The sequence below is a fragment of the Schistocerca cancellata genome, chromosome 6 (assembly GCF_023864275.1).
Source record: "Schistocerca cancellata isolate TAMUIC-IGC-003103 chromosome 6, iqSchCanc2.1, whole genome shotgun sequence".
Classification (NCBI taxonomy): Eukaryota; Metazoa; Arthropoda; class Insecta; order Orthoptera; family Acrididae; genus Schistocerca; species Schistocerca cancellata.
The window spans coordinates 713,135,481-713,155,027 of record NC_064631.1 but is presented as its reverse complement, the minus strand read 5'-3'; the positions used below and the strand labels follow the sequence as shown (position 1 = coordinate 713,155,027).

The window sequence follows — 19,547 nt, the reverse complement described above, 5'->3', positions numbered from 1 at the left end:
ATTTGTATGGAGTGTAGCCATGTATGGAAGTGAAACATGGACGATAACTAGTTTGGACAAGAAGAGAATAGAAGCTTTCGAAATGTGGTGCTACAGAAGAATGCTGAAGATAAGGTGGGTAGATCACGTAACTAATGAGGAGGTACTGAATAGGATTGGGGAGAAGAGAAGTTTGTGGCACAACTTGACTAGAAGAAGGGATCGGTTGGTAGGACATGTTTTGAGGCATCAAGGGATCACAAATTTAGCATTGGAGGGCAGTGTGGAGGGTAAAAATCGTAGAGGGAGACCAAGAGATGAATACACTAAGCAGATTCAGAAGGATGTAGGTTGCAGTAGATACTGGGAGATGAAGAAGCTTGCACAGGATAGAGTAGCATGGAGAGCTGCATCAAACCAGTCTCAGGACTGAAGACCACAACAACAACAACCTACACAGTGCCAGTGAATAAATTTAAAACTAGTCTTTCGAGATGGATCAAAAGTAAAGTAATTTACTCTGCTCAATAGTTCCTTGAATATGTGACAAATGACCCACTTTCCTTATGAGAATGAACTATAAAGTAACTGCAAACTACACATATGCCACACTGTGCAACTATTTTATTTTTGTTTCATGTATTTATTGTTGATTATCTGTTTGATTATTTATTTGTCATTCACTGAACTATGTAGTTCATTTATCTTGTAATTGATTTATTAGGAAACTTCTTGTTGTTACTGACATTTGCACAAATACGTGTTGTATCCATCTTGGATTATTATATTGTAGTTAATAACATTTGTCATGTTGAAGTTCATATTATTATTATTATTATTATTATTGCTATTATTATTATGTTAACACTGATCACACCAATTGCATGTAAACATGCTCAACAGTGGAATAAAACATTTGCATTTGCATTCTGATGCAAGATTCGGGAACTCGCAATTGTCTGCAGATCCACAGCAAGGAATCAGAGCTGGAAAGTCAATCTAGTCAGAAATTTTTAACTTTTTAAATCGAGTGGATGGTTAAAGCAAACACATATCTAGTATATCAGTATAGCATATCTAGTATATCACATATCTAGTATATCAGTAAAATCTTGATATTACTGATGATGGTGTTTGGTGAAGCCAAAGCAGTAACCATCCAAATCAATTATGTTTGTTTGTTTGAGCAAATAGCCAAAACAGTGCACAAAATATAAACACTTGTGTACCATGTACATTAAACATTTACTAATGAATGCAGAAAACAGAAGATATTCCGCAAGAACCTGAGACTAGTTAAGCTCTAGAGTAGTGCTGGTTGATATCTGTCTCTATTTGCATGGAAGTTCTCATACTGGCACTTTCATAAAAAGTTGCTAAAAACAAAGAGAACAGAACAAGAGCTGATGGTGAACAAGGACACCTTTGGCAGCTGGTGTGCAAACTCTTTGACAGCTGTGAAATGTGAGCACATTAGTAGATGATCTTGACTGTTACATCAGCCCCCTAGGGAGTAGCAGAGCATCATCTAAAAATCTTGCAGGAAAGAGTACCCAACATCAAGGGTGTGTTCTTCATTAAGATAGCAAGTCTTTTTTGGTGACCTGTGTATGTAAGTTTTAGTGAAGGTTTGACACTGGCCATATGTAACATGATGTGTGAGCAGTAGGTGCACATAGCTACATGTTGTTAATGTGTAGATGCTTGAGGAGGTTATAAGCATGTGACATGTTCCCTCAGGTGACAAATGAAGTCTGACGGGTCATGATCATGTAGCTGTATAGAACTAGGATCAATGAATTTGCCACGCAGTTGATGGGCTTTGTGGTATGTAGTTTCACTGATGATGAATTCAAGTCATGTTTTAAGTGATTCAATGATGAAGTAAGATCACAGATAAGGCAGTGGTCCAACTTGTGTTGTGACACATCAATGCAGGCTTTAAAGAACAATGCCAATGTTGAATCATGCCATTTCTTGCAGGATGGTAACTGATTGTCCTGCAATGGAGAGTGCCACATAACTTACTGAGTTGACTAAATAGCTCTGACTCAAATTGTCAGCCACAGTTCATAATGGCATGCAGCGTGAAACCCTATTTGACACAAAGGCAAAAGCTAGCATTGCTGCCAACATATTACTGACCAGTATAGCTTCTATACAATGGATGAAATGAATCAGTTGCAGTCAACAGATATCATTGACCACTGGGCAGTGAGAGTGGACCTACTATGTCTATGTGCACATGTATGAAGCATGTGGTCATGTCTGGATGGAAAATCTGCAACTGGTGCACGCATATGATGGGATATCTTATTGCACTGATACTCAAGGCAAACACAAGCCCACATGTGACAATCATCATATCAGGCCAGACAAAACCTCTTGGAGCCAGGCAAGTTGTTGGACTAATGCCAGGGTGGCATAGGTTAAGGAGGTTATCAAAAGCTCATAAGCAGGACTCAGCTGGCAGAAGAGGATGCGATCCTCCACTGGAAATGTCACAATAAAACTTCAGATCTCAATCATAAAAATCAACAAGTTGTAACTGATGGGTGAAGGATGCATCATTCAGTAGTTTTTGGAGTTCCTGATCACGTTCTTGTGTTTTTGCAAGTTGGATTAAATCAGTAACATTTGTTGTCACCAACTTTGTTAATATTTGAAATGTGAGGAATGTCAGTGCTAAATTGGACAACAAATTCCAGAAGTTTGTACTCTCATGGTGAACAGTTGTTTTTGTCTTGCACAATTGACTTGCTGCTGCAACACTGCACAGATGTCTGGATACCATCAACAACCAACACCAGATGTGCATCCAATGCAGGATGTGTTAGGAGTCTAGCATTTGCTGTGCTTCAGTTCAAGGCCACAAAAGCAGAGCTCATCACATTGGTCCAGTGGATTGGTGCATTTCCCTTTGTCTTGGGGCCAGTTAGGGCTGCAGCAGCAGTTCTCGCAATTTGGCTGTGCAGGGTAGATGATGCCAGTAAAAACTCAGCATTCACAAGCAACAGCATGGTTCTTTGATGGATTCTGGTTGTGAGACCTTCATGAGATGGCTTCTATTTCCCCATGCTGCAACTATGACCCTGCTGATAAATTAGACAACCTATGAAGATAACCTCTGGTTTACTCAAGACACACTTTGTAGTGTTTAATATTACACTATGATGTTCTAAGCACTTGAAAACTTCCGCCAAGTTTTGCTGGTGCTGTTCTGCAGTGACTGAAAAGATGAGGTCTTGTAGGTAAGCAAAACAGAATGACAATTCTTGCAGCATGTAGTCAATGAACCTTTGCCAAGACCGAGCAGTGTTGTGCAAACCAGTATCATATAGAGACTCTCAGACAAGCCAAATGGAGTGATTGTCACTATTTTTGGAATGTCTTCATCCACGATGCAACTTCATGTAAAGGCCTTTGTGCAGTTTAGTATACTAAAGACAGAGGCATGATGGAGAACATAGTTGTAGTCTCTTAAGAAGTGTACTGGCTATCTGTCCTGAATTGTCCTTAGATCAAGCATACAATAATCACCACACAGGCACCAAGCACCACTCTTCTTGAGTACCAGATGGAGAAGTAATGACTATGGTCTGCTAGAAGTGTGAATAATCCATTCCCTGAGCATCAAGTCAAATTTTGCCCTTGCAATAGTGAGATAAGCTTGGGATGGCACAAAACTGGTGGGCCATAAGTGATTTTGAAGTAATGCATAGTACTGTGACATACCCACCTCAGGGTGCCTGGTGGTCATATTATGGCTGTAAACTGGTCAAGTGACCCAGCATATTTTCTTCCTGCTGCCTGCATGAGCTTGATGCTGTGTATTGCTGCTCCACCCGAGAATTCAACAGTTAAAGTCCAGTAGTGCTACTGACAAGCCTCATATCTACCACAATAGGCAGAAGGCAGTAATATACCAGGAAGTTGGCTCCAATAATCAGCCCCACGATATCAGCACGACGGTACAACCCATCACCAAGTGTGCGACAAGCTGAAATTCCTGCAACTATTCACTGCATCTGGAAAGTGCACAACTGTAACTAAGGCCTGGACTGCCATAACTGCTGATGGTGCGACCTGCAGCAGCATCAATTGGAGCAGCCTTCTTAGTGTGTGGCCAGTGATTTGAAAACATCATCTCAGAGATGTGGGCCAAACAGAGACAGCCTGTCAGAGCAGCAATGATGTTCATGTCATCAGCGGTGCTGGGAGCTGCCTGAATTTGTCTCTTGTGTCAGCACCATTTTAAGAAGAAGCACTAAGAGTGCCTGTGAGGTTGGCTATGACTGGCTGATGAAGACTTGTGGCCTGCTGGGAGACGGGCAGTGACTGTCAAAGTAAAACCCATGTGCGGTGATCACTTGAGCAAGTGGGCCAGTGTGAGCTGCGAGTAGTTGTATCTCAAGATTACCTATATTTTGTTTAAGTGTGGCAGCCAGTGCCATCACCTCATTCCTTGACAGTTACAGTAATTGGATCTGAACCTGGAACAATATTTGTAATGGGATTAAAAATTTGGTCTGTTTCATTCTCACTCAAGTTATGCTACCAATACCGGATGCAACTGGTGCCTTGAATTAATTGGTTGTGACTGAAGCCAGAGTTTGATCAGTAGTTGTGTTTCAAAAAGTTGGTACTTGCCTTGGTAACTTAATTTTTATGTCAACAATTTTGGGCAGGACCTTTAGTGCCAGTTTGAGGTTGACTGAAGCTGGGGGTTGACCACCATTGTGCTTTGAATTAAATCTGCTAATGTTCAGTTTTCAAATAACTGAAATTTTACGTCATAAATTTGGGGAGGCACCTTCAATACCAGTTTGATGTTAATTGAAGCAGAAGCTTGCCAAGCATTGTTCTGAATTTAACCTTCTAATGTTCCTGCTTTTTAAGTAAATTAAATTTTGTGTAAGAAGTTTTGGGTGGGCAGCTCCATTGCCGGTTTGAAGTTAATTGAAGTAGGAGCTTGACCAGCATTGTGTTTTGAATTAAATCTGCTAATATTAAATAATCAAAAATTTTCATAAGAAATTCAGGTGGGCTCCTTCAGTAGTCGTCTGGTGTTAACTGAAGCTGGAGCTTGACCAGCATTGTGCTTGAATTATATCTGCTAACGTTCTTGTTGTTAAATGACTGAGCTCTTTGTAACAATTTTGGGTGGACACCTTCAGCGACATTTCATGTTAAGTGAGGCAGGAGCTTGACCAATAACTGTTTTAGACTGACTTGTATTTGTGCCTTGAAATGTTCTTATTAATAGTGTTGCTACTGCTTGAGAAAAAAGGGTGGATATACGAGGTGTGATTGGAAAGTTTTAACAATGGGCTTGTAATTGTACAACAGCAGTACTTACATGCTACTGTGATGCATCCCCTTCAAAATAGTATCCCCTTGTAACTGGACACACCAACTCCAATGGTGTTTCCACTTTTGGAAACATTCCTGGAAATTTTTTTTCCTAAAGGGTGCTAAGGATGCTCTCCAGATTTGCCTGGATGTCTTCAGTCAAGTCAAATTGCTTCCATTTCAGTGAAAATTTCAGTTTAGAAAACAGGTAGAAGTCTGCAGGGGCCAAATCAGGGGAATATGGCTGTTGTGGAAGCACAGAAATTTTGAATTTGGTCAAAAATTCAACAATAGAGAAGGTACGACGAGCCGGAGCATTGTCATGGTGTAGCACTCAACTCCTGTCTTTCCACAATGCAGGCGTTCTGTTCCACACCTTTCCGCACAAATGCTCAAGGTACATTTGCAGTATTCCTGGTTAACTGTCTGTCCTCCAGGGGTAAATTCATGATGCACTATACTAGTGGAATCGAAAAAAGTCACCAACATTGTCTTCACCTTCGACCACCTTTGCAGTGCTTTTTATGGTCGTGGTGAACTGCAACTTGGTTTCAGGATCTTATCCATATACCCACAATTTGTCACCTGTAATTACCCTATTTAAAAAATCTGGGTCATTTTAGTATAATCAGTTCTTGGCACACTTCAAGTCAGTATTGTCTCTGGTCACTTGACAACACATTTGAAATGAATTTTGTGGAGACTCGACACACGTTCAGTTCTTCAGTTAAAATTGACTGAACTACATAGAAACTTAAATTATGTTCATCAGCCATCTCCCTAATTGTAAGTCTACGATCAGAGCGCTTTAAGTCACAAACTTTCACAACATTTTCATTCACTTTTGAAGTGGAAGGACAGCTGGACTGTGGTTCATCTTAAAATGATTCACGGCCATTTTTAAATCTGTTGAACCAGACAAAAACATTTGACTGGCTCATACAATTATCTCCAAAAGCTGTTTTCAATAGTTTGTAAGTCTCAGAAGCTCATTTCCTGGTTTTAAAACTAAATTTCACACAAACTCGTTCTCCATTTTTACATTCATTTTCACGCAGACAGAATCCAGCAACAAGCCCTAACAGACCCACACTCAACCAGCTGCCACAACTAACTGAATAAAGGAAATGCAGTTTCCTGTCAGAGAGCATTCGAGGACAAGGCAATAACTCACTCTCCACCCTCCATGTACCTGCCTACCAAATCAGTAAGCAGTAGCAGATCCATTCTTAAAACTTTCCAATCACACCTCGTATTGTGTGTATTTGTGAGTGGGACTGGATTTTTTCTCTGGGAGGGGATTTTTTTTTCTTTCAGTGGGCTTTTGGAAAATAAAGAGATGTTTTTGAAAATGTGTGCACATCTCTCAACCCAGCACCACTGCTCCCGAAGGACCAGTTCCACTACAGTCAGCAAACATAAAATTCCAAATAAGGTTATTATTCAAATAAAGGCAATTAGTCAGGTGAGTATGAGGGTAAACGTGCAAATCCAAATTAGTGTCCAAAAGAAGTTTTTCTCCATTTTTCTGATCACTAACATAAAGATACTGAGATACTGTTTAGTAATCAGATGGGGCTACATCTGACTGCCACTGCTAATTGGGTAAGCACATGGTGAGATGCACTTGTGTGCCTGATCTCCAAACTTTCAATGATACCAGCATACCATAGGAGATTGCTCTGCACCACTGAGCACAGATGAGTTTGTCATGAGATAATTACACAGACTTCTAAGATAACGTCATCTGTCATTCTCGGAGTTGCGATGAGACAGCAGTTCACTTGTCTGTCTAGCCAGAGCACTGACCCTGCCTGACAGGCAGTCATAACTTGCAGCCATCAGTACTGATGACGAAGCACTGTTGCATGGCACCACTACAACATTGATTGATGGCAACATTATTGCATCTTGAATTCTGCCAGCCAGATCTGCAACAGTATCTAATGAAATTTCTACCTGAGATACAACTATAGTTTAAAACTGGGCCAGAAGACAGCTACTACGAAGCGTACATAACGAGATGTCATTTACAGTTCCTGCATCAACTTAACTGCAAAGGTGTCTCAGGTATTATGAATTTCGTGTCTCCTCTGCTTCCCTGTGTTAGAACTTGATGCACATGCCTTCTTGTGATGAACTGATTCTGTCTTGAGGGTGTCATAAGACTCTAGTGCAGGAGGAGCTGTAATTATGTCTACAGCCATGTAATGGTGGTCAAGCTGGCTGAACACTAGAGCAAATTTGGTTTTATCAGTAGTTATTCCTGTGTAATGGAAACTTGCATCTAGCTGTGCAAACCAGGCTGCTGGATTGTGAGGCAAGAATGATGGAAACCTTACGGCAAGTCGTTATACTGACAGGCCTTCTGCGCCCACTGAGGTGTGAATGTTCATAGCCTGAGGAAAATTCTTTTGTCACTCCTGAGAGTTTTTACTCATTCTTCTGGTCTCTGCAAGCTGATTACATCAGCGTCATCAATGTTACACAGCAAAGCCAATAACCATCTGAACAAATTATGTTTGCATGTTTGAGTAAATCAGACATACAGTACATCTACATCTACATATACCTGGTTACTCTGCAATTCTCACTTAAGTGCCTGGCAAAGGGTTCATCGAACCATTAATACTACTTCTCTACCACTCCCTCTCGCATGGTGCATGGGAAAAAGGAACACCTAAATCTTTTTGTACGGGCTCTGATTTGTCTTATTTTATTATGATCATTTCTCCCTACGTAGGTGGGTGTCAACAAAATATTTTTGCATTCAGAAGAGAAAGGTGGTGATTGAAATTTCATAAATAGATCTCATCACAAAGGAAACCACCTTTGTTTCAGTGACTGCCACCCCAACTCGCATATCATATCAGTGACACTCTCACCCCTATTGCGTGACAACACGAAATGAGCTGCCCTTCTTTGCACTTTTTCGATGTCCTCTATCAATCCTACCTGGTAAGGATCCCACACTGCACAGCAATATTCCAGCAGAGGATGGACAGGTGTAATGTAGGCTGCCTCTTTAGTGGGTTTTTCGCATCTTCTAAGTGTTCTGCCAACAAAGCACTGTCTTTATTTCGCCTTCCCCACAATATTATCTATGTGGTTTTTCCAATTTAAGTTGCTCGTAATTGTAATTCCTAGGTATTTAGTCAAATTGACAGCCATTAGATTTCTGCGATTTATTGTATACCCAAAATTTATTGGATTTCTTTTAGTACCCATGTGGATGACCTCACACACTTCTTTGTTTCGTGCCAGTTGCCACTTTTTGCACCATACAGAAATACTCTCTACATCATTTTGTAATTGGAATTGATTGTCTGATGATTTTACCAGATGGTAAATTACAGTGTCATCTGCAAACAATCTAAGGGGGTTGCTCAGATTATCACCTAGATCATTTATGTAAATCAGGAACAGCAGAGGGCCTATGACACTATGCGGAATGCCAGATATCACTTCTGTTCTACTTGATGATTTACCATCTATCACTACGAACTGGGACCTCCCTGAGAGGAAATCACAAATGGAGTCACACAACTGAGACGATACTCCATATGCAAGCAATTTTATTAATAGTCACTTGTGAGGAATGGTATCAAAAGCCTTCTGGAAATCTGAGAATGTGGAATCGATCTGAGATCCCTTGTCAACAGCACTCATTACTTCATGGGAATAAAGAGTATACAAAATATACAGGCTGCTTCAAAAATGACTGGTATATTTGAAACGGCAATAAAAACTAAACGAGCAGCGATAGAAATACACCGTTTGTTGCAATATGCTTGGGACAACAGTACATTTTCAGGCAGACAAACTTTCGAAATTACAGTAGTTACAATTTTCAACAACAGATGGCGCTGCAGTCTGGGAAACTCTATAGTACGATATTTTCCACATATCCACCATGCGTAGCAATAATATGGATTAGTCTCTGAATGAAATTACCCGAAACCTTTGACAACATGTCTGGTGGAATGGCTTCACATGCAGATGAGATGTACTGCTTCAGCTGTTCAATTGTTTCTGGATTCTGGCGGTACAACTGGACTTTCAAGTGCCCCACAGAAAGAAGTCACAGGGGTTCATGTCTGGCGAATAGGGAGGCCAATCCACGCCGCCTCCTGTATGTTTCGGATAGCCCAAAGCAATCACACGATCATCGAAATATTCATTCAGGAAATTAAAGACGTCGGCCGTGCGATGTGGCCGGGCACCATCTTGCATAAACCACGAGGTGTTCGCAGTGTCATCTAAGGCAGTTTGTACCGCCACAAATTCACGAAGAATGTCCAGATAGCGTGATGCAGTAATCGTTTCGGATCTGAAAAATGGCCAATGATTCCTTTGGAAGAAATGGCGGCCCAGACCAGTACATTTTGAGGATGCAGGGACGATGGGACTGCAACATGGGGCTTTTCGGTTCCCCATATGTGCCAGTTCTGTTTATTGATGAAGCCGTCCAGGTAAAAATAAGCTTCGCCAGTAAACCAAATGCTGCCCACATGCATATCGCCGTCATCAATCCTGTGCACTATATCGTTAGCGAATGTCTCTCATGCAGCAATGGTAGCGGCACTGAGGGGTTGCCACGTTTGAATTTTGTACGGATAGAGGTGTAAACTCTGGCGCATAAGACGATACGTGGACGTTGGCGTCATTTGGACCACAGTTGCAACACGGCGAATGGAAACCCGAGGCCGCTGTCGGATCACCTGCTGCACTAGCTGCGCGTTGCCCTCTGTGGTTGCCGTACGCGGTCGCCCTACCTTTCCGGCACGTTCATCCGTCACATTCCCAGTCCGTTGAAATTTTTCAAACAGATCCTTTATTGTATCTCTTTTCGGTCCTTTGGTTACATTAAACCTCCGTTGAAAACTTCGTCTTGTTGCAACAACACTGTGTTCTAGGCGGTGGAATTCCAACACCAGAAAAATCCTCTGTTCTAAGGAATAAACCATGTTGTCTACAGCACACTTGCACGTTGTGAACAGCACACGCTTACAGCAGAAAGATGACGTACAGAATGGCGCACCCACAGACTGCGTTGTCTTCTATATCTTTCACATCACTTGCAGCGCCATCTGTTGTTGAAAATTGTAACTACTGTAATTTCGAAAGTTTGTCCGCCTGAAAATGTACTGTTGTCCCAAGCATATTGCAACAAACGGTGTATTTCTATCGCTGCTCGTTTAGTTTTTATTGCCGTTTCAAATATACCGGTCATTTTTGAAACACCCTGTAAATACTCATGTACCACGAACATTTATTAACAAATACTGAACACAGAAGGAGATATACCATAAGAACTTGAGACTAGTTAAGCACTAGAATAGTGCTGGTCAAGATTGGTCTCTTTGAATAAGGAAGTTCTCACACTCAACTTTCATGGAAAGTCACAAGGACAAAGACCACAAATCAACTGCAGATGCCAAACAAGTGCCGCTATGACACTGCTGCGCTAACTCTTTAACAGCTGTAAAATGTGAACATAATAGTCGACAATCTTCATTGCTATTTTTTACATTGTTGTTGTTGTTGTTGTGGTCTTCAGCCATGGTTGGTAGGACACATTCTGAGGCAACAATCAATAAACAATTTTTACATTAAAGTGCAAAAAAACAAGCATGGAGTCTCTCAAGTATGAGTTCTGGGACATTTCCCACTTCTGCTCCATGTAAATGACCATGGCAATATACAGTCACTAATGGCGCACAGGATTATTTTGGGAGGAAAAGGAGGGTGGTGGGGGGCACTGGGATTCCACATTTTGCACAAAACATTTAGAATGTCGAAAAAGATTATCAGAGTGATAATACAAAGAATCCTATAAACCATTATTTAAAAATCTAAAAATGCTTCCTCTGTCTTGTTTATGTGCATATGATTTAGTAGTCTTTACAAAAGGAAGCATCCTTAGAAGAAAGTTCTTCAAACACAACTATGACATTCACTCACATGAAACTAGATGGAAGTTTACCTTACACGTGAATGTAGAAAGTGAAGAAAGGTATATCTTACTGGATCTATATTATACAGCTATGTGGATTCTGCTTAGCATGCCTAGCCTAATGACATCAAATATATTCATAATGAACTTGAAGTGGCTTAATTGACCTCTACTTCACTCTGTTTCCAAATTTTTGGAGCATCATATTAAGTGAATCAAATTTACCAAATGTCTGCTTGTGTCTGTGTATGTGTGGATGGATATGTGTGTGTGTGCGAGTGTAAACCTGTCCTTTTTTCCCCCTAAGGTAAGTCTTTCCGCTCCCGGGATTGGAATGACTCCTTACCCTCTCCCTTAAAACCCAATCATTTTGTCTTTCCTTCTCCTTCCCTCTTTCCTGACGAGGCAACCGTTGGTTGCGAAAGCTAGAGTTTTGTGTGGATGTTTGTGTTTATTTGTGTGTCTATCGACCTGCCAGCACTTTTGTTGGGTAAGTCTCATCATCTTTCTTTTTAAATATATTTTTACCAAATACTGTCCAATATATCTTTTACAGTAATAGAGTTGAACTTGTAATCTCTCTTATTAACTACCACTGCATAAGTATAAATTAATAATATTAATTATAACACCATTAATCATGACATCACAAGCACAGTGCAATGGAATCTCAGTAGTTTGATTGGAAGGGCAGAAGATTGGCTTCATAAAGTTATGTTTGATCAGCACTTGCTGATCTGTCTAAATTTAATTTGCAGTTGGCTTGTTGGCACTTTGGGCACATTGTACACTGCTGCAGAGAGAGAAGGCAAGTTTTCAATTACTACTATGCCTCCACAAGCCAAGCATCATGACGGTTCTATTCATGCCAGTCAACAGCAGATGATTATAATTGACCTCTGGGACCAAGCCCATCACTGTACCTTGGTCATTCCCATTGCAGCAGTAAAGAGGGATCAGTGATTGCCTTGCCACCAAATTCTGGAAAACTAAGCATGGCGACTATCTATGAGGCGAGGGTAGAGCAGATGAAAATTTTCCACAAAAACAATTTCTAAAATGTCAGGAAATCATTACCAACCAACCTGTCCAGGGATAGTCAATTCCAGGGATTTTTTTTCTGTAATGTCGAATGCTTATCATTGCCTGCTAAAGAAGGCTATGTTGTGTGATACAAAAGAAATTTTCCTGGATATCACAAAGGGGAAGTATATCCAGCCAACAGGAATATTGGCATCTGTATCTGACTAAGGGAAGTCTTTTCTAATTTTATTTTCTGTTTCCCAGTACATTTATTGCCTCCTTCACTTACCTGTAATAAGGCACCAATTTTTAAATTTTCAAAATTAACTTAGTATGTGTATACATGATTTTCTGTAATCCCATGTGTCATAATGAGGGGTCGTCTTGCATTTAGAGTTGCCTCAGATTTGGAGATATTTGGTAAACTGAAATGTAGCTCAAAACTGAGAAAAGCTGCTTGTACGGATTTGTGATTACGTACTGAAATACACTGACAGTAAGACGAGCACAAATTAGTGATTGTGTTTCAAACAGTACAAGAGCTAAATCACTTCAGCAGAAGTATATACTTATCCCTACTAACTGAAATTTTTCATTTTAAAATTATGGGAAAAAATTGTTGGTAAGTAGTGATCATCAGTTGGTGAAATTCTTAGTACCAGTAGATATACTCCTGGAAATTGAAATAAGAACACCGTGAATTCATTGTCCCAGGAAGGGGAAACTTTATTGACACATTCCTGGGGTCAGATACATCACATGATCACACTGACAGAACCACAGGCACATAGACACAGGCAACAGAGCATGCACAATGTCGGCACTAGTACAGTGTATATCCACCTTTCGCAGCAATGCAGGCTGCTATTCTCCCATGGAGACGATCGTAGAGATGCTGGATGTAGTCCTGTGGAACGGCTTGCCATGCCATTTCCACCTGGCGCCTCAGTTGGACTAGCATTCGTGCTGGACGTGCAGACCGCGTGAGACGACGCTTCTTCCAGTCCCAAACATGCTCAATGGGGGACAGATCCGGAGATCTTGCTGGCCAGGGTAGTTGACTTACACCTTCTAGAGCACGTTGGGTGGCACGGGATACATGCGGACGTGCATTGTCCTGTTGGAACAGCAAGTTCCCTTGCCGGTCTAGGAATGGTAGAACGATGGGTTCGATGACGGTTTGGATGTACCGTGCACTATTCAGTGTCCCCTCGATGATCACCAGTGGTGTACGGCCAGTGTAGGAGATCGCTCCCCACACCATGATGCCGGGTGTTGGCCCTGTGTGCCTCGGTCGTATGCAGTCCTGATTGTGGCGCTCACCTGCACGGCGCCAAACACGCATACGACCATCATTGGCACCAAGGCAGAAGTGACTCTCATCGCTGAAGACGACACGTCTCCATTCGTCCCTCCATTCACGCCTGTTGCGACACCACTGGAGGCGGGCTGCACGATGTTGGGGCGTGAGCGGAAGACGGCCTAACGGTGTGCGGGACCGTAGCCCAGATTCATGGAGACGGTTGCGAATGGTCCTCGCCGATACCCCAGGAGCAACAGTGTCCCTAATTTGCTGGGAAGTGGCGGTGCGGTCCCCTACGGCACTGCGTAGGATCCTACGGTCTTGGCGTGCATCCGTGCGTCGCTGCGGTCCGGTCCCATGTTGACGGGCACGTGCACCTTCCGCCGACCACTGGCGACAACATCGATGTACTGTGGAGACCTCACGCCCCACGTGTTGAGCAATTCGGCGGTACGTCCACCCGGCCTCCCGCATGCCCACTATACGCCCTCGCTCAAAGTCCGTCAACTGCACATACGGTTCACGTCCACGCTGTCGCGGCATGCTACCAGTGTTAAAGACTGCGATGGAGCTCCGTATGCCACGGCAAACTGGCTGACACTGACGGCGGCGGTGCACAAATGCTGCGCAGCTAGCGTCATTCGACGGCCAACACCGCGGTTCCTGGTGTGTCCGCTGTGCCGTGCGTGTGATCATTGCTTGTACAGCCCTCTCGCATTGTCCGGAGGAGTGTATATACATATCTTTTCTTCTGTGATCCGATTTTGATGAAATGTAGCCTATATAGGACTCCTAACTACGCTGAAGTTACCAGTGAAAACCCCACAAAAATCCATGTAGTAGTTTTGGAGATCAGCGTGTTCAGGCAGACAGACAATAAAGTTTTAGTAAAACTAAATCATAATATCTTTTCTTGTCATGATCCAATTTTGTTAAACTACAGCTTACACAGTCTCCCAAACTATCCTCAAGTTACCAGTGAAAACACGTTGAAATTTGTATAATAGTTTTGGAGATTAACTGAACAGACATAACAGTTTTACAGATTTATTGTTGTTGTAGAAGATATAGATAAGAAACTGTCCTAGCTTTTGGAACTACTTTCCTTCTTTGGGGAAGAAAAAGGGATGGGTTGATTAAGGTTTAAAACGTCAGGTCAATGACACCTCACAATGAAAAGAACCTAGTTTTAAATTCCCACACAAGTGCAATTGTGTACAGTGACAGAGTTTTAAAATTGACATCACCAAAGCATTGAATTTCAGTGTCTGTAATTAAATAAATCTTATGATAGTAGTATAACAGTGGGACAATTACCAAACAACATTAGGCTAGCCACAGAATATCATATTTTCAAACATTATGCTATAATATGGAGTTAATAATCAAGCCGAAGTGGGTCTATTTAAAAGCTATTAGATTCTGTAAATAAAAACTACTTTCTTGGATGTGTCCATATATGTTATTGGTATTAAACAATGGAAAATACAGGATGGACTGTAAAAATATTATGAAAAGGATAGTTTCCACTCACCATATAGTGGAATTCTGAGTCATAGATAGGCACAACAAAAAGACTGTCACAAAATAAGCTTTCGGCCAACAAGCCCTTTGTCAAAAATAGACCACCCACCCACCCACCCACCCACCCACACACACACACACACACACACACACACACACACACATACACATACACATGTGTACGTGACCACAGTTAGTGCGAATTGAAGCAACACATGTTACTGGTATAATTTATGCTCTTTGGAGCAAGGTGAAAAAAGATTTTTATTGAATTTACTGTTATAATTTCTATATGTAGCACTGAAAAAGCCTATTTTATTGGAAATTACTACTGGTGACTGAAGAATAAAAACAATTTCTTACAACTGTTCTATAATCCAACGGAGTTATTTAAACGTAGTATACATACCTTTCCACAGGAAAATAAATTTACATTTGTTGATGCCAAAATATGAGACAGAGTTCCAAGTCGATGAAACATCATTGCAAAGAACTGAATTATTAGCACAATTCCAAAGAAAAGTGCAAAAACGAGACCAATTGGTTCTAGTTCCAGGTATTCCTTTGTGACTTTAGCCTTGAAAACAGATAACAAGTAAGTTAACTCAAGTGACTTAGAAGCAAATAAATCATTTCAATAGCATCTGAAATTATGATATCAGCACATGCATCTAACTTAGTAGTCATTTAGTTGCTACAACTATAAGGATAACTACTGGAGTAACAGCAAAAATCAGTTAAATGTATACAGTGTTATTTTTGTCATAAACTTTTTCTGAAGACATGGAAATACTAACTTTTTTTAAATATAAATTAATATGATTACATTTTACACTGCAAAAAAATTAATAACTTGTTTGGCAATTGATACAGTACTATTACTGAAATTTCAGAGAAAGATGTAGCAGAAACATAACATAGTATGATCTTCTGCAACAGAAAGGACAACTGCAACAGTCACTCTCTGGTCCCAAAAAACTGGACATATTAATGGAGTATTTACAACATCAACTAGAATGTCTCTTGTTTTGTCTTTCAACATGACATTGTCATCCAAATTTGCATCAGAACTTTCATGAACATCTCAATGCCAGGCTTCCATGATACTGGATCGGTCACTCTTAAAATGTTAATTTGTCAATGTTGCTCTGGCTTCCCTGATAGCATGACTTAACACCCAGTAATTTATTTTTGTGTGGATGTGCCTGAATAGTATTTACATTTCCAACTTGTCTTATTTGAAGAACTACATCTCCTATGAAGCAGAGAAAACGTTTTTCTGGTCTTCAGTTCAACAACTAGACTCAGCTCATCACAGCAGTCTATATTGTACACATATCTCCAAAACTATTGCAACATACACCTACTTGAGCCAGTTTACTGCAGTCAAGCCTTGGCCCCCCTCTATGATTTTAACCCACACACTTCTCTCTCTTTCCAAGCACACTATTCCTTGATGTTTCAGCATGCATCATATCAACTGATCACATTTTCAATTCAAGTTCTGCCTTAAATTTCTGTTTCCCTGATGTGATTCAAGACTCCATTCCACTCAGCTGATCTTCCATGTCTTTTGTCATCTCCAGCAAAATTACGTTATCGGCAAACCTTCACATTTTCATTTCTTCCCCCTGAATTTTAATACACTGCTCAAATATCTCCTTGGTTCCCTTCACTGCTTGCTCAAAGACAGATTTAATACCAAGTGGGGGGTGGGGGGATTACTCTAGAACTCTGTCTCACTTTCTTCACAAGTACAACCTCCTTTTCATGTCTTTCAACTCTTAAAACTGCAGTTACTTATCTGACTCCCCTGCCTAAAAGCTGTGCTATAGTGATCCCATAGCAGAAGTCACCTAATCCCCACTGAAATCCTTATCCCTCTCCCAGAATCTTTCCCTTAATCCATGTCCTTCCTCAATCCAAAACCCCTGCACACCTGACTTCCACATACATCCCAACAATCCTGGATGACTCATTGTAGCTGGTTACTGTGCTCCCCTTGTGTCAGCCAATACCTCCAACCAATTACCCGTAGCCTAGCCTCTCGTAATAAAGATAGGAATCATTTCCTTCTCTGACCCATTTACCACCTGGATACCTACCCGGCACTGCTGATGCCATCTCCCTGTTGTCAACATCCCTCATGCCCCTGGCCTTGCTGCTGTTAAGTACTACCTCTCCCAACATGCTTTCCACTAAAACTCACTACCTCCTTAAACATCTAACTAATTATATCCCCACACATAACTACTATTTCTTTGGGGGAAACAAATATGTGGCACAACTATATACACCTCAAAGACACCTTCCTATGACAATCTGTTCATATGTCATCTAGATGAAACCTTCCTAGTCTCTCAAAAACCCCAAATCCCTTGTCTGGTTCAGGTTCATTGACAATATCTTCATGATCTAGACCAAGGGTCATGACATATTATCCTCATTCCTCCATAGCCTCAACTTCTCCTCTTCCATTTGCTTCACCTCCTCTTCCTCAGCCCAACATTCAACTTTTTGGGACATTGACTTCTGCCCCCCTGATGGCTCCCCCCATATCAAACCTACTAATCATCAACAGTACCTGCATTCTGATGGCTGTCATCCCTTCCACATTCTGGCCTTTTGTGGACAGCATATCTGCAATGATGAGACTACTCTTGCCCTAACCCTTCTAACACCACCAAGAACCACCTGCGAAGGAGCACCCCCTCCTGGCCAAATATCATCCCCAGCTGGAGGAACTGAACTAAGTTCTTTCTCAGAGCTTTGCTACCTATCATCATGCCTGTAAATGACAGACATTCTACCCATAATCCTTCTCCCAAGGGTCATATCCTTGTGTAGCTGCCCGATTAACCCACCTAGCATACCTACTTGCTGGAGCACTACTTGATTAGTTTTAATGGTTGCTTTACAACTTGTGCCATCTGGAGCTTATCCTCCTGCTCCATCCAACACCAGCTGTTATGAACTATATAGATGGAAGTTATCCTTGCAACATTCTTATTTTCTGTAATCTTCCTAATTTCAATCTCAACTAATCTTCTGCACCCACACCCTCTTACCACAGTCTGCCCTTCATCTATTCTTTCACGCCTTCCCAATTCAGTCTCGCAAGTCCTGGTCATTATGAAGCTGCACAAACTCAACAGTTCCGGTGTCCAAGTGTCGCATTCCAATTCTATGCATCGGCTAACTCTCCCTCCCATATTCCTACCTTGTATTATTGCTGCCTCTCTCCAAACCATTAGCCATCCTTTCCCAAAACCCCCATCCCTGGTCTGCTTGCCTTTGGGACTGTGCATTCAGTCCTTACAGTGTTGCTATACAGGTGTGTGTGTTTGTGTGTGTGTGTGTGTGTGTGTGTGTGTGTGTGTGTGTGTGTGTGTGTGTGTGAGAGAGAGAGAGAGAGAGAGAGAGAGAGAGAGAGAGAGGGGTGGGGGCTGGGGAGAGGGCTGTGCACATATGCTCTAGCTCAAATTGGGGTGCATCCAAAAACTAGTGAAATTTTCATGCTTTTCTGCGGTCCTATCATGACTCGACACTCCTACTGTTTTGTGAGTTGTTACCTTCACTCCTAAATTACTTAAACTCCATAATGTCTTTTTCCTGGTTTGTTTCCTTTATATTTAAATACAGTGTGGGGAATGCCACATCCAAGCATATTTTCAGTAGGTAAAAACAACTATCCAACAGTGGGGTGTATAAAATTACTTGTGCTAACTGTGATAAGATTTACACGGGCCAGTCAGGCAAAATTCTGAGTCCACATCTACTGTACATTTAGTGCTACCAGCTACCACCCACAGTACCATGTCTTCCACTTCGCAAATGTAGGCCAAAAACTTAATCTTTTGGAAGAGAAACAAATCAATAAACATCTTGCTCAAAATCCTGTTTTACAATTAAATCAACGAACTCATCTCAGTACTTCCCTTCTCCTAATCTTCTCTTAAGCCCCACATTTACTCCTCTTAAGCCCCACATTTCTTCAGTTCTTCCTACAGTATCTTTTCCATTTCATTCCTCACTATTTCCTGTATTTATTTTATTGGAATTGTCTCTGTTCTCAATATATTCTGTTATATTTTATATGTACATACTCCCTTTGGTAAAAGAAATTCTTCATACCACTGATATATAACTTAGTTTATGCATTTCCTGTTATAAGTGACGGTTCTATCTTTCACTCAGTTTGTTCATCCCCTTCCATATGTAACACCTCTTTCTTTGATATTGTACTCTTGCATTAATTTTATTTTATTGTGATTGTCAATTTAATTTACAGTCTCTGAAGAAATAATAAACAGCCAATCAGTTGCAAAATGGAAGGTTTATTTAAACCCCTTGACCATTGTTTCAACATTTATAAAAATGTCTCCATCAGATGAAAACAGTGACACCCCG

At 41.2% G+C, this 19,547-nt stretch overlaps 1 protein-coding gene across 1 annotated transcript in view; it reads right to left on the bottom strand.

Moving 5' to 3' along the window:
• The window catches only part of LOC126190947 (chitin synthase chs-2-like), a 252,167-nt gene that overhangs the window by 15,037 nt on the left and 217,583 nt on the right, over positions 1–19,547 (bottom strand). Inside the window, exon 20 of the mRNA XM_049931591.1 lies at positions 15,547–15,714. Within this exon, the coding sequence (XP_049787548.1) occupies positions 15,547–15,714 (168 nt within the window). The remainder of the gene's footprint in view (positions 1–15,546; positions 15,715–19,547) is intronic.